This window comes from Tauraco erythrolophus, chromosome 21 (assembly GCF_009769465.1).
Source record: "Tauraco erythrolophus isolate bTauEry1 chromosome 21, bTauEry1.pri, whole genome shotgun sequence".
In the NCBI taxonomy this organism is placed as follows: Eukaryota; Metazoa; Chordata; class Aves; order Musophagiformes; family Musophagidae; genus Tauraco; species Tauraco erythrolophus.
In genome coordinates, this window is record NC_141485.1 from 3,440,952 (window position 1) to 3,457,457 (window position 16,506).

General features: G+C 40.9%; 1 protein-coding gene across 4 annotated transcripts; it reads left to right on the forward strand.

The window, feature by feature from the left end:
• The first annotated feature begins 610 nt into the window (after positions 1–610).
• On the forward strand, positions 611–6,525 carry TUBD1 (tubulin delta 1). Of its 4 annotated transcripts, XM_086624684.1 has the most exons (8): positions 611–782; positions 1,395–1,542; positions 1,969–2,185; positions 2,688–2,919; positions 3,734–3,898; positions 4,576–4,716; positions 5,251–5,434; positions 6,423–6,525. In XM_086624684.1, the coding sequence occupies exons 1-8, from the start codon at positions 611–613 to the stop codon at positions 6,523–6,525; spliced, it is 1,362 nt and encodes a 453-aa protein (XP_086480810.1). The 4 variants fall into 4 exon arrangements, with proteins under 4 accessions (XP_086480810.1, XP_086480812.1, XP_086480811.1 ...); XM_086624686.1 differs by lacking the exon at positions 5,251–5,434 and having other exon boundaries at positions 4,576–4,723; positions 6,417–6,525; XM_086624685.1 differs by lacking the exon at positions 3,734–3,898.
• Positions 6,526–16,506: the final 9,981 nt, after the last annotated feature.

Genomic DNA, 16,506 nt, shown 5'->3' on the forward strand with positions numbered 1-16,506 from the left:
AATAACGAAGTGAGTTTTGAAAAACTGGCCTTGTTTCTGTGAAAGGAGAACAGAAAAGTGAGAAACCAGAGCTACTGCAAAATGCTGAGTGGCGGGGGGGAAATGTCAAAACATACCAGTACTGAATCCAAACCTTTGCTTGCTGGGATGGAAGCAAGGGGAATACTCTAGGGAATCCTTTTGTCACCTCAGCAGATTTTGGCATCATGCCTGTCACAGTACAGGACTGGAAATCAGCTAGATTTTTGAACAGGCTGCACGTTTCTGAAGGCATTTGGTACTGTCTTATGCTTTTACAGGCTAATCCTGTAACTTCGATGGAGACTTCGTTTCCTATACTGTTGGTTTCAGCTCCCTTCAGATGTACAGCAACAGTAGACAGACTGAGTTCCTGTAAACTGCTATCTGGATTCATCTGACATTCAAGAGGGTCTGTTTTTCCCAAGAAATATCCAGTGGTTGTAGCACAGCCTTTTCCTTTGCATTATAGGTTCTCAAAAATTGCAAAACTGATCAAAAGTCCACTCGTCAGAACTTTTTTCCCCTATTTTTTCCGCAGTTACTAAAGGCATACTTCTCTTTTTTAGGCTTAAGTACAAAGTGAATAAGAATGTCAATAGTCACAGTCCAGCTCGGTCAGTGTGGTAATCAGATTGGTCATGAGGTGTTTAACGCTATCTCCAGTGATGTCCATGGCACACATGGGTTGTGTTCCAAGAAGGAGAATGAATCCTACCGTGATGCTTGCAAAGAACGTTTTTTCAGTGAGGAGAAATCTGAAGGTACAGCATTTAAATGTTTGGGGTTTTTTTCCTACAGAGGGTCTGGTTTCCAGCCTGATACAGATAAGAGTACAGAAATAATAAAAAGTCTTTTACCTTCAGTTGAAGAAAGAGTTTTACCTTCAATCTTGAAGAATTGTCACAACTCTCTGCCTTCACAACATTTCTAACAACCATGGAGGCAGAATCAGTGCAGTAAAGTGTCTGAGACCACAGAGCAAGTGTGCCAGTAACACAGCTGGAAAATATGTACATAAATAATCTTTCCTTCCACATATCTGCATTTTCGACTGTAGGTAGATTATACCATGGAGTAGGGCCTGGAGTATCTGAATTTGGTGTTATCAAACACACAAAGTGGTTTCTTTCCTGAAAGATCTATGGTCTCTAGAGTTCAGATTTGTCTTTGGAACAATAGATGGTTCTCCAGAAATCCAGGGCATTGCCAAGTACTGCTTTCTGTACCTGCCTGCGCTGTCCCATTAAGTTAACAGTTCGGCTTACATGGGTGAGAGGAATACAATTTGGGCCATAGAGCAAGTTTGTCCATCTTTTGTAAACAAGTTACAATATTGGCATGTCATTCTTAGTTTTGTTTTTCTTCCTATCCAGTACCTCTTGCCCGAGCTGTGCTCATTGACATGGAACCTAAAGTAATCAGCCAAACCTTGTCAATAGCTGCCAGGTCTGGCTGCTGGAAATACGATGATCGGTCACACTTCTGCCAGAAGCAAGGATCTGGGAACAACTGGGCAAACGGGTACGAACAATTGTTTCAAGCTCCACTAAGGGAGCTGTAGAGGCTAATGAGCTGTCTGGACTCTCTAGGAGCAGTACTATTGCAGCTGTGCGAGGTACCTGATTTATTTTTGAGTAGCAACATATATAGCAGCAGAATTTCTACACTGCTTTTTGCAGGTGAAATTGGTATTTACAGTGCAAATGTAACTTTTTAGAATAGAGTGAATATATATTTGATTTAAGAATGGGAAACAATAACCACAGCTTATAAACAGCTGGTGTGCAAAATAAATGTCAAATGAGGACTGTTTACTGCAGATTGAATGGTTGACATAATGCCAGGTTACAGAAATAATAATAAGTGTCCTTTATGAATAGCTTCACCTTCCTGCTTTTATTTGGATATAACCTGCCATGACTCACTGTTTTTTCTTTTCTTCAACAGTTATTCTGTTCACGGGCCTAGACATAAAGAAGCAATAATGAATCTGGTGCAAAAAGAAGCAGAGAAATGTGATCGACTTGGTGGATTTTTCACAATAATGAGCATGGCTGGTGGTACAGGATCTGGCTTGGGAGCGTTTGTGACCCAGTGTTTGAGAGATGCTTTTCCAACCTCATTTATACTAAACCATGTTATCTGGCCCTACAGCACTGGTGAGGTGAATGTCCTATTTCCCAGAGGTACTCTGCAAGTTTATAATCACTGTTTACTGCTAAACATAAAACATCCGTGACTGAAATAAACTAGAAAAGAGGTACATTTTACTTTTTAAAAGTTCAACATGACAGAAAGTAACACAGCTAATGAATTGTTTGCCTAACATTTGACATGTGTCATTTCACAAAACAAAAAATTAATAATATAAGTGTTAAAGTATAAGGCGGTTTCATGAGAAGCTTTATTAGCTAACTGGAAATCTTCTGTTACGCCAGTCAGTTCCCAGACAGATCTCATTCTACCATGTCTATATGAAGCGATTTTCACAGGTCTTGCTCTCTGTGAAAAAGCTCTGCTAGCTCCTGACCTCATTCTGCACTTTGAAAACTAATCACTTCCTAAATCATAACTGAGGAAATAACAGGAGCCAGAGGATTATAAACTGAAAAGCGATTAAGTTGTTTGACTCTCATTTGTGTGTGTTTTTGTTTGTTTGTTTCCAGGTCATTGTTCAAAACTACAACTCTGTTTTGACTCTGTCACATCTGTACCAGTCAGCAGATGCCCTTCTTGTTCATGAAAATGATGTCATCCACAAGATCTGTGCTCAGCTGATGAATATTAAACAGATCTCCTTCAGGGATGTAAATCAAGTCATTGCACATCAACTGGGGAGCGTTTTCCAGCCCACTTACACAGCAGAAGGTGGCTTACACTACAGCAGAAACCCATTAGGTATCTAACTAAAATACAGCTGCCTAATGCATTCGCACACAATTTCTGTAATAATTTCATGTTGTGAATTTAAGTTCTTCAGTCTCTTTACTCAAGCATTTGGATACATCCCAAGTTTTAAGATAGGAAAAGTGAAGCAAAAGACTAAATCTGAAGTTCAATCCCCATTTTGTAGCAGAGTCAAAAATAGATCCCCCAGCTTCTGGTTTCATTCTTTACCAAAAGAACTCTGTTTCTTCTTTTTCAAGTGGTTACAGACACCCTTGTACCTATTTACGTTTCAGAGGAGGTTTGTGCAGGACAGTCATTTTGGATGGAGTTTTACATTTCACATTAGGTTGAAAGTTTGTGTAAACTGAAAGAAAATGAAAGTTTTGTGTTTAGCTCAGATAAAGACAGGCTAGTGTGCAACCTGGTAGCAACAGGCTGGCGTTGGTGTCTTTAAGGGATTAGAGAAAGTTACCCATATTGCCAAGAGTTTTGCTGGTAGAATTAGACTTTCACATAGTCTGTCGATCTCTTTAGCAGTGCACAGGGTCTTTGAGGTGTTGAGCCAGACGATAAAGCAAGACAAGTCTGGTAAAATAAGAGCTACTAACATGCCTGTATGGAACTCAGCAGTAGGTAGCAAGTTTGCATTATTTTGTCTGATACGTGTCCCTGTATTTGTCAGATCAAAACTTTATATATCCTGCTTTTTTTCCTTACCTTAAATTGCTAGATGTTTGTAAAATTCCTCACTCTCTTCTCCTGTTTTAGCTAGCCTATGCAATGTCTTTGTCAAACGTGAGCAGCTGTTAATTTCTTTTTCCAGGAGACTTAATGGAGACGTTAGTTCCACATCCCGAATTCAAAATGTTGGGTCTTCGTAACATACCCCAGATGCCAGAAAACTCCCTTGCTTATAGCACATTCAGTTGGCCCGGACTCATCAAACATTTAAGGCAGATGCTCATCGCTAATGCTAAAATGGAGGAAGGTAAAAAGCATTCACTCCACAGATAGTTACAGATTAAATAAACTTAGTGTTTTGTGGGGCTCACTGACTGGCTTCAGTCAGTTCAGAAATGAGTTGCTGCCCTCTGACAGCAGGAATTTGTTCCTGGAGAGCCAGCTGCTCCTTCAACTCTTCCCTCAGCTGCCACAGCAGCTCCCGGCTTGGCCCTGGTTTTGCTCCCAGACATCTCAGTTAATTACAACTATTGAAAATCCACAAAGCAAACGGAGTTTTTGGCCGTGCGCTTAATTTATGTGATTCATTTGGAACATTCCTTGGATAGTTAGTTCTGCTATGCTTTTACTTTTTACACCTTCTACTAATAAAAGTCACGCTTGGAACTCCCATATCATTTACATGGGGAATTCAGTATAGCTTCCAGTTATGCAAAGAATGGGCTGGCAGATTGCTAAGTATAGAAACGAGTATTCGTTTTCTCTGGTGAGACTAGTGACTACCAGGCAAATGCTGCTGGATTAGCACTGGTTTTCTCTAAGAATTGTGTAATTGCTGCTTAACCAACATGCAGAATATACAAACCCTAATATGATCTCAGCCTGGGCACAGTGTTAGTTACCATCGGACTCCTCAGCTAGTCTGAAGCCGTGTTTCATGAAACATTAACTGTCTTATGTGTCTGCTTTGCTGAAATCTCACAGGTATTGATTGGCAAGTACGACCGCCACGTCTGGGCTCTTCCGTCCCCTCCAGTCATTCCACAAACAAGCCGCTGCATTTCAATACTTCCATTGCCAACCTGGTTATCCTGCGAGGAAAAGATACACATGGTGTAGACTTAGGTAAGAGGGAAAAAAACAGTGCCTCCGTGATTCTTGTTTCACATCTCACTGTTTTCTTTGCAACAATATCTGGTGAAAGTGAAAAAAAAAACAAGGCCACATATTTGACTACTAAGGTCAGTATTCCCTGTAGAAACATTTTGATGTCCAAGGCCACGTTGTCTCGTTCCTTAGGGCTGTTGTGTTTACAACCGAGACTTCTGTTTCCTGAAGCGCTTCAGGGAAGGAGGAAGAGACTGAAGTCCCTATAAATGATATGATTCTTGGCTATATTGCCTGAAAATATATTTAGCTGCTTCTAGAGTGATGAGTGTAGCTTGCAGATGAAGTATTGGTATGAGAGTATGCTTCTAGATAATCTAAGAAATTTGTTTAAAACAGTTATATTTTCAAGAGGCTGACCATTGCAGGTTTTTTCCCAAGGCCTGAATCAATCTGCCAAGCATCGATGAGGTCACACAGGACTACTGAGATCAAGATGGAGGAGCTTGTAGCTCTACATTTGTCAAAAGGGCTGTCTTATTTCTACTACAGGAGGTTTCCAAGATCCCTCACTATATACATCCTGGCTAAGCCCTCAGGACGCTTTTAATGCATGGAAAACACCAAGAGCATTTAACAAGTACGAGAAGTCTGCTGCTTTGGTCAGCAATAGCCAGTTCCTGCTGAAACCTCTTGACAATGTGGTAGGAAAAGCTTGGAATATGTTTGCTTCCAAGTAAGTGAAAATAATTATGCTGATACTTCATTTATAACAACGATTAGCAAAATCTTTGTAAATACAGCTCACTCTTTCAGCAAAGCAAAGTAATGGTGAATAAGCTTGAAGACTGTTCCCACACTTTAGTGGAAACATTTTTATGCTGGAAACATGATGGCAGGGTGAGGAACACAGAACAGAGCTCATGTTCTGTGGGTGAGACCACATATTCTAGTCGTGTCAATTTGACTACTTTTTCAGTACTAAAGCTCCCCAAATTTAGTGCATTCCAATGTGACCATTCTAAAAATAACACACAGAAACCCTTTTACTGATCATATAGTTTCTAAATTGTGTACAGACACGCTGCACAATCTGGGAAAAAAGTACCTGGCTAAGTTCAGAAGCATTTAGAGGATTTGTGTGTTTACTAAGGCTCCTGTGCTATTAGTTTGCTTTTTTCATTAGAACCAAGATATCTAGAAAATAATTGCCTCTACTTTGATCATCGTGAAGCCAAGACTACTGCATGTCACAGCAGATGTCTGCTGAACATGAGTTTCTAGCACATGAATTCTGCAGTTAAAAGCCAAAAGAGGAAAACTGATGCCGCTAGCTGTGCTCCTATTTTTACCACCTGTTACAAAAACACCCGTGACAACATGCAAGCTATCCTGCACACACAGGTTTAGGTTTTGCATCTCAAATCTATAAATTTTCTTATTTCAAAATCACTTCTCCTTTCATTTCCCAGTTAGCTCAGTTTTGTTAGCTGCAATTTTCTTTCCTTAAGCAGTACACAAAGTTATAAAAGCTATTAGAAACAAGTAATGACTTACCAATAGTTATGAATTACAAAATGAGTTCAAGAGAGCACAGTAGAAACTAACCAGCATAGTTGTTGGGTGGAAACCAGTCTTCATTTGAAGTTTGTACGATGACTATACAGTCTCATTTCATGTGTCACTTCACTGATTCATTTTCCTACTCTGACTTCAACACACAGAGCCTATATTCACCAGTACACTAAATTTGGAATCGAAGAGGAAGATTTCCTGGACAGCTTCACAGCTCTGGAACAAGTCATCTCCAGTTACACCATCCTTTGATTTTTTTTTTTTTTTTTTTTTAATGGTCTGAAATAAGAGCTTTCCTGAAAGAACCCAGCGTTGGAAAACCTTCCACCAGCTTCCTGAAGTATATAATTACTGGACTGTAGCCATTTTTCAGTCTTGTAAACGGGGTGTGTGTGTTAGAATAGTAAGAACTGGATCAGAACTGAATATATTAATATGGGCAGGTATTATTCATATCTAATATATCGAATAAATAGTTATTTTTCAATACTTTCGCTATGTACTGTAGCTAAGTCTTTGAACATCATTTTTAGCACTTGGATATTTTTCATAAAGAATCTTTATACAGCAGGATTTTTCTCCAGACTAAACCCTCAGCATCTAAACTATCATAAAGTAATGTGTGATAAAAATTCAATGTGTGCTTGACTACAGTAGTAAGGCATTCCTGATCCTCCAATTCCCATTTTTCATGATAACACTTTACCCTAGAATGCATCAATATGCTAAAAATGCACACAAAAAAAGCAGAATTATTAATCCAAACTCCATTTGGGTATCATTCAAGAGACTATAGTCTGCCACACATTCCTTTTAATGCAAAATAAGACTTAAATTCTATTTTAGGGACCTTAACCTTGACAAAATAGCGGAAGTTTTGAACCATCATTTAAAGAAGGTATGAAAGGTTCTTCATGTTCTTGTCATCCTCAAGTTGTATTAGAGATTATAATGAATTATGTGATTTTCTGGCCATTTCACTGTGCCATGTTTTCAAGTGGTATTGCCTACCACTTGAAAAAAAAAAAAAAACAACCCTATAGCACATCAGAGGTCTTGGCTACTTGTTATTGGTGAACTGTAGGTTCAGGCAAAACTTTAACTCCTGCTCTTCTTCCTATAAGTTAGAAACAGGAAGCTTTTTAATTAATTTGTTATTTATTTAAACAGATTTGAGAGGAGACTTGCTAATAGGTTTCAGATATAAGAGTCTGCAATATAATATAATAATATATCATATAATTTCAAAAGTCGATACAAGAAATGGGCTTTTTTCACACAAATTTTACCAGGACCACCAGGTGGTGCCGCTGCAAAGCTGCAGACACGGCTGCACCAGCCTGACAGGAGGAAGAGATTGCAATAGCTTGTGGGGGCACCGGCAGGATGCTCCTAACACAAAAGAGGGCGGGAGACTTAAGGATTGTGCTGTAACACCAAGCTTTCTGCTGCCTCGGTTAGCTTCTCACTTACTGGTAGGGAGAGCTGTTGCCATTCTTGCCATTCCTCCCCCCACGTCACACTGCTCTCCCATAGAAATAGCCCCACTCGCTATTAAATAGGCATGCCAAAAATAAAAATTTAAAAATCAGTCTCAAGGACTTTTCCCCTGACAAGTGGACAAATATCAAAAATCAAATATTTACTTTTAGGTTTTAGTGCTGCTTTGTGCCAGGCTTCTGGGCTTTGAACTAGAAGATGAGCACACACATAGCATCATGCTGAAGATGCTAATGTGGCTGATGGTGTCCACATTGAGATCTTGTTAGCGATTCTGATTTAGACTTTAAATCTTTAATGAATTAAGACAGTGGTAGATGCAGAGGTGACCTTGGAGTTCTGCTAGGCTTCGGTTAGAGCACAGCAGACTTTCTGTGTTACTCTTATCTCTATTTCCTTTTGTGGGTTCATCAACCTCTTCACTTTTGTTCAGGCCAGGTACAGAAGCACTAAAATCCCCGCCCAGAGCACCTGTTCTCAAAGCAGCTCTGGCACACGACACCTGGAATAGCAAACAGACTTCTTGACAAGATTCAAGTAACCGGACAACTGAATCTGAAGAAAATGAGTAAGTACTGGGGCTGAGTTCCCAATTCCTCAAATACCCCCATAGCAATCGCTGATCCACTGGCATGGTTGTTGTTTCAGTACAAGCCACAGTGGATTCTGATAAATTTCACAGCAGCTTAATAAGCAAGCAGTGTTAATCTTTCATGCCTTTCAGAAAAAAAAAAGTTTCAGCTGCCTGTTGGTAGTAGGGCAACTGTCAGCACACATTAGAGTTGAGTCTAGTCCTGGTTCATGCAGAAAAATTACCTGGGTAAATTAAGAGCTATATTAGTGCTTCAATTCAACAGGTAAATCATTAAACACACAAGTGAGTGAGAATCATTTGTGGGGTGGGTGGGGAGAACACGAGGGAAGGCAAAGAGGAGAAAGCAGACAGGGTAAATATACCCAATAACTTTTCATTTAAAAAGACACCTCACATTTGTGACAAAAAACATTTTGACAATATTCTTCTTGCAGACCACAGTACATAATCCAACAACTCCGTCTGGTTTGCTGTCTGTTTTCACTCAGCTGCTCTAATTCCTGTTTCAGGAGCTCCCTCTCAAAAGAGGAAGACACAATAATGATAGTTGAACTATCCAGCCATACTTCAAGCCCTGTACTGCTCAGTAAAATTTGAGTTCTTTGGAAGTTGAAAACGACATATAACTTTTGTCATAGAATATTATTTGTGATTTTTTTTTTCCACTAAATCACTTCCTGGCAGCTCATTGCTGGGGGACTGTTCTAACCAAAAGGGCTTTTCTGATGGTGTGTTTTTGTCACTTTCAACCGTTGTCTTTAACTTGGGTATTTTCACAGAAGAAACTGGAGGGAAGATTGCACAAGAGGTTAAGATAAACAGCACAGGCAATTCAAGTTTGCAAGGAACAAAAGGTCAGGAAAGGATTCAGTATGGTGAGGTTCTCTCTCCTTCCTCCTTCAAAAGGCACAGGATATTTAGCAACATAGAAGTAATTTTCCCTGGTGTTTTCAACAGCTATCAGACTGAGAACAACTTCAGAAATGAGAATAGGTAACTCCATGTCTGAAAAAAAATGACCAAGTCCCAGGACTGCATACTCTTCCTCATTGTTCCACAGGACAGGTAAAAGAGGTTTTTAAAAAGCTAAGGACAGATCAGTCCTCTCCGAAACAAGGAAGAGAGCAAGAGGTTATTGCTCTGATACATCAATAAGTAACTTTATTGCAGAAATAACCTTACATTATCTCTTCCTATTTATAATTGTGAGCCATGAAGCAAATACAGCAGGTGCTTATTACACCTATGAATGACACAGACCCATTTATCCATTCTTTATAAGTACATTTCTTAGGTCATTTTTAGTTAATGGAGCAGGGTTTTTGGAGGCTTTGTTCGTTTACATTTGATAGCAGAATTTGGGCCACATCAGGAAGCACAGCACACAGCTAACATGTATAACCCCAAAGCGAAAATAAAGACTTCCTTATTTAATCTGTAGTTATATGAAACAGAGAGAAAAGATCCAGCAGCTCAAAGACAGAGCTGGGCCAACAGGTTCATTATGCTTAACGAGGATACTTCTGCAAGAACTTGTTCACAGTTAGGATTCAGGGAAAGTACTCCTATGTCCATGGGAAAACAAAGTTGTTCGAAGCAGCAACAGAGGATCAGAAGCATCAGCCAAATTTTGACAGCACAGATTCCTCAAAACTACAAAAAAATAGAAAGGAGGTGAAAATGAAAGTGCAGCTGTTGTATTGGCTGTTATAATCCCTTTTGTGGCTCTGGAGAAGAGATTGACAGGAATTGGTTTAGGCATCTCTAGGCTTTTTCCTGTTAGTGTTTTTCATGGCCGACCTCAGTTCTGAAATTCTCACACCCTTTCCCAAACCAAGCCGTCATTTTTTGATCTATGGCTGGATTCCTTTGTTTTTTTCCCCAGGATGTGGAGATGAGAGGGTCAAAATGACAGGAAGTTAATAGATATTACCAAGTTTTCATCGTCTACAATTACATTAGAAGGCAGAGTAGTCATTTTCTATTTTATTGATAAAATTAATTGTGTAACTAGTCTGAGTCTGGCAACAGGCCTTTCTTTCATTAGAAATTAAAATTAATGAGGTAGGTCAAAGGTCAGCACAAGCCAATTGCTCACTGAGGCAGGGACAGCAGCATCAGTGGCCTTGACCTCGCTAGTTTTAGGCAAACTACCGCAGGATGTCCATAAACCAAGGAACAATGCACCAAATCTCTCTTGTTTTTTGTAATGGGACAGGTGCAGCTCACTGGGAAGTTGATTCAAGGACTTTAACTATAGCAGATATCTTTAATGAATAGGGTAACTTTTACTGGGCCACAAGAAAAACAGGAACAAAAATGAACCTGTTGCAAATACTTTAAACATAATAACTGTTTGGCAAGTGACAGGGCACTAGTGCAGTTACAGATCAATTTATTTGCATGTAAGTAGATATTGGTGCTTGTAAGGTTAGGCTGACTGGCAGTACAGAAAGGACAGAACCCTAGTGTAAATACACGAGGGGTTTTTCAGAGGATTACCTGCATAGATTTACCAAACTGAAAACAGCTCAAGATTAAGGGCAAAAATCTGTGGTTTCCACAACAACTAGGATTTTATCAAAATAAGAAGGAAGTTACATTCAAATTACCAGCTGATAACTACTGGGAAATACTAAGGTACAAAAGGATATTGAATGACTAACTCATTTCCTTCTGCATTTGTTGATAAATCTAACAGAGATCAATAGGAGGCACCAAACATCCAAAGGGAAATATTCTCAGACATCAAAGTGTACTTTAAAGAAGTCTGCGTTTTGCTGGACACCACTTCAAAAACCACACAGGAGACATCAGAAATGTGACTCATGGACCTGATATGGCACAAAAAAATTCCAAAAGGAGCTGAGCTGCTTTCAAGGGCAGCCCAGACACAGCTTTACCAAGGCAGCAAATTCCACTGCAGGCTTCTTCCTCAGGCCTCCTGCCTCTGGCTTCCTACCCCACCTCTGCCCACGCTCCAGCACAGCCCGGACAGTCGAGAGCTTTTAACTCGCCTGGATGTAAAGCTGATAATCCGGAATTTAACCGTAGAGCATTTCCGGCTCTTTCAGTCAAACTCGAAGCTCACAATGGTCCCTTCTGACTTCACATTGTATGAATCCTCTCCCTCCAGACAGCCACTTCCCCTCCATCCGGGTGGGGTAATGAGTCACCTACCTCCGTGAATCAGCAGAACCTGCTTAACCCTTTCCCAGAAGCACAAACAGCTGCACAGAGGGTGGTGCTTCAGCCAAGTGTTACTGCCAACCACAGGGATCACACTGGCAAAGGTGAAGATAGCCTGAGATAAGAGATCAGAGGGGCTGCTTCTGCTCATTGGGGAACAGGAAATTCAAAGGCAATTTTTAGGAGTATAAATACGTTCCATGATAAAGGTCATGGAAGAAGTCTAAACCTTAACCCCATGGTTCATACAAGCCTGATAGATTCTAAATCTGAGAGATTCTAGTGGTATAAAACAAAGGCACAGCCCACTGCGCTTATCTGAGTGAATCAGGTTGCAGAAACCTTCTTGTCTGTTAGTCTTAAAAGCAACATTTTTAAAACATGGAATGTTACACCTTAAGATAGAAAAATAAGTAAAATGAGGACACTCTCTAGGCCAAGATTCCTATTTTAAATGCAAGAGCAGTAAGTAGAGAAACTAACTAAAGTAAGCCACTGGTTAATACCAAAAAAAAGAATAAACATTGCTTGAGCTTCCGTGAGCCGTGAGCTTTTGTTTCACTAGTTATATGTGATGAGAAATAAATACCATCTCCTATGGTATATTTGCATTTAAATGGGTGCGTTCTGCAAAAATTATTCTTGTACATATTTGGTTACATGTACAACGTAATGTTTATTTAAAGGCTCCCAAAAATGCACTTCAGTTGCCCGGGAATGGTGTAATTGTGGTCAGATGGCATGATTTAATTTGAACCTTTGCCCAGCAGTCTCCAATCTGTACTAGATCATTTACAGGAGCATGTAAGCAGAACCCCACGGAAGGAGCCAAATGGAAAGCAGCCTCATCCCACACGCTGAAGGTGTCATAAAATACTGACTCCGTACTTGGTTGGCAGGGGCAGCTGTAGCTGTTCCTTACGATATCCTCAGTGAGTTTGGTGAGAGCCGGGCAGCAGTTCAGAGCTACTGCTCTCCAGATGGCTCAGACAACACTCACTTGGAGAACACCATTTCCATGTCAGAGCGCTCGCTGCTGGCTGTCACGCGTTTCTGCCACTTGCGAAGAAAACACTGGGGAGTTTCCTCCCCACCCTGCTTGGGGCAACTGCACCCTTTATTACTACTGATTGCGAGTCATCTAGTCAGCAACTGCATTTAGGGAGTTTGACTTTGTACACTAGCAGTTTCTCCTTCCTAGGAGAGATTCTGGTGAAGAAACCTCATGCAACTGATAAAACAGTTAAAAAACTTAAATTTGGCAACTGATGAACATAAATCCAATCAAATATTTTTCTCCTACAAAGAAAGCTTCTATTCCCGCCCTACCAGACATTAACTCAGGTTTTCACATTTTCCTCTATAAAGATTTAGTCAGGCTTCTCCACAAAGCCGGTATTTTCACAGTGAATTATTGTTAGATAAAACAACAGATACAAACCTAATGCGTGCTGCAAAAGGGAGCTTGTTCTTCAATTACATTATAAAAGAAACCTGAACTTGCTTTAGTACGTGTGGGGTCCTGCTCAGGCTGAACAAAACTCCAGTCAACTGGCCTGAACTTGTCCAAAAATCGCTAAGCACCAAGGACAGACAGGGCTACAAGAAGGACTGAGAGGAGGAGAGACATCAGTGGCAGTTTTAAGCAAGGGCTCTCAGGATCAGGTCTGCCAAACACTCCAGCACTTTCCTTATTCACTTAGTTGGAACGATCCTCTCAGTCACACCTGAAATCCGTTGCCAAAGGATAGCACAGCGGATTTCCACACTTCCCTTAAAAACACCAGGCTCCTCGTGGGCAACCATCACAATTTTAGTTCATGCACAAATGCTGCAGCGTGATCTGCTACATGGTGGTTGTGCACATGCAGAAGTGTTTAAGATTGTTTTATATGGAAGTCAAGGGAGGCAACAGGATTAAAATCATCAATTGCATTAGCACAGATCTAGTAGAAATTCTGCTTTTAAGTTTTTTTTTTGGCATCCCTTACTTTAAGCTTAAAATTTTCTTTCTTCCTTGCTGCTCCCCACCTAGAGTCTTCTTACAGAACACACATGGATGCATGTGACTATGTCATGAGAGGTCAGCTGAACTGAGGTGAGACATAAGAATCAAGGAATCAGAGAAATTAAATCTGTTTTTATGAAATCTGAAAATATCCTAAACATTACAACTCTCAAGAAAACAGCTGCAGCAAACGAGGCACAGAGAAGCATGCTTTCTAAATAGATCAGAGAGATTTTGTGAACATGGATAGATTCATATGATGTTGTAAATCTAAATGTCTATTTTCTCTTTATGCAGGTCCAGTTTCTTTCAGAAACAGAAAAGAAGCACTGAGCACACAAACCTGCTTTTTTCAAGCCTTTTCAACAGATGGAAGGAGCCTAAGAAACACGCAGTCTCAGGAAAGACACACAGCCTGTGAAAACTCACATGGTTTCTACACGTAAGTGTGAGCCTCGAACAAAGTATTTATGTGGTTTAGTTAGCAGCAGCTTCTGCAAGAGAGTTTCTTTCCTGACAATATGGAAGGAAAACAGAGGTGCCACAAGTTCATTACACACAGATAGAAAAAGCTTTGGGAAACACATCTTATCTCTTTAATTTCTTATCCTTTGCCAAACGGTTCGAGGCAGAGTTTAATCTCCCCAGGCACACCGGGCACTGGTGGTGCCTGTGCTCAAGTGGCTTAGAGCTCTGGCTGACACCTTCCCGTGAAAAGGCTTTAGACCTTAGAAGCATCATGCAGATCAGCTGGTACCCAAGTAAGGTAACAGGTGACCACCTACAGATTGATGTCATCAGTCATACCTGTGGTCACAATCTTGTGCAACACCAGGCTAACAAACACTTCAGTGTGGTTCATGGAATTTGCCTAGATCTGAGACATCTTTGAGATAAGTGCAATACTCCATACAGCAAAAAGCAGCTAAATGACACACTCCCAAGGCCACGAGGACAGAAAAAGTTCCGACCATCTCTCATCAGAAGGCAGAATCAGACATAAAAACATCAGCATAAAAAAAAACAACAAAAAAACCACAACAAAAAAACAAAACCGGTGGATTATGCCTTAAATACGTGCACTGAACACACAGCCCTTCCCTCGCAGCACCCCTCAAGCAGGACCAGCCAAGGCAAAGACACCAACTGGCACTTTTTATAGGGCCAGAAAAGCAGTTTGAGCCACTGGAGAAGGGTGTGGCTTGCGGGGCAGTTAGCAGGGCAGGGAACAATTCACCCACAAGTCCTATCTCTTGCCTTTCATCAGGAAAGAGCAGCCAGTTTCCTTATTACCAGCTGCCTGGGCAACTCATTTAAGCTTCTTGGGAAATCAGGAGCACAATTAAGCTGGGAGTAACTCCCCTGGAACAGGAAGATGCAGCACACTTACTTACCGGTATCTGACCAGCTCGTCAAATGACGTTTAAGGAAAGATGACCTTTGATTTAATGCTAATGCAGTCAATGTTCTTTGACTCGTTCCATGAGCGAATAATGATAAAACAACCCTCTGCCACAATAAAGGGCAACATTAAAGGCAAACTAAACCAAAGTTCAGCCCATTTATCAGGTTCACATTTGTTTCACCACCACAGAACATGCAGTGAACAGGCTGAAGGACTTCACAGCTCAACAGCCTCTTCGCTTTAAATCCAGCACAGAGTAACAGTCAGCTTTTCTGACCAAAACACCATTTTGCTGAATTCCTGACATGCCAAAAAGCCCCTGGCAGACTGCTGGGCTCCTCCCATTTGCTTGTACCTGGAAGGTGATGCAGTCAATGTCTTTTGGATGTTTGGTGACAGTTTCTGCACTTGAGCTTCTTCCACTCTTTGGACAACTGCCCCAGGTTGTTACAGCCTCTCCCGTTCACGCCACTTCCAAACCAGCATTTTGCTGCCTTTTATGAAAGCCTGGTGGATGCATCAACAACCAACTGAAATGGATAGAGAAATAACTGCTAGTGGGTCATACCCTCACTTAGACACCTGAATTAGGAAAGTCACAGCAGCCTCCAAGAGTTTTTCAGTATAATCCTTTTAAAAATGAGCTTGTAAGAGCATAGGCAAATATTTACCCTCAATCTAGTTCTGAATGCATTAGCAGAGTGTTTCACAGGGAAGGCAACTGTTTCACTCCGTTTCCTGGGGAGGTTACTGCAATCCACCAAGGCTCCAGCAGTTAAACCCTCACCTGGACCAGCCTGCTCCCAGCAAGGGACCACAGCCCAGCAGGAAGCCCTCCCTGGCTGCTGCTCTCCCACTTCCACACTACACTTAGAGCTGCAATCTGGAGAAGGCCAGGCAAAGTACTTTCTGTTTTTACTTCTTCCCCTCCAAAAAATAAACCCCACAAATTTACAGAAAAAAACCCTTAGAATTTTCAATCTCTGAAGAACTTTTTCACTTACCTTATAATTAATTACGTTCAATCTTTTAAGTGCTGATTACAAAGTATTTTTTAACCATGTGCATTTTCCAAAGAAAACTGCATTACTTTTACCTCCAAGGAACACACCCGATCACCTCTTATTTTTACACCTGCAACCAATCTTGTTCACTAATATTTATATTTGTTCTTGATAATCAGGGAAACATGATTTGTGCTTGTAATTAGCACTGCCTGCAAGGAGAGGAAGCCTGATTCTAATGAATTAAATAACAAAACCCAAAAGCACAGCAGGGAAGGACTTTCTGGAACAGCATTAAGCCATCTTCAAGTATTAACAACAAGTATCTTTGAGCATGAACAGGCAGCTGGGTGATTTCAGAGGGAGCTGCTTAAAAAAAAACACAGTGTGACACTGAGCGGGAGGTAAGAAGCTACAGGCAGAGACAGGGAGCATGAGGTGTCCTGCTGGTTTGGATGGAGCCGAGGGAGTGTGGAACTGGGTGATTCGATCTGACACAGCCTGTGCCAGTCTCTGGGCTCGGCCTGGCACA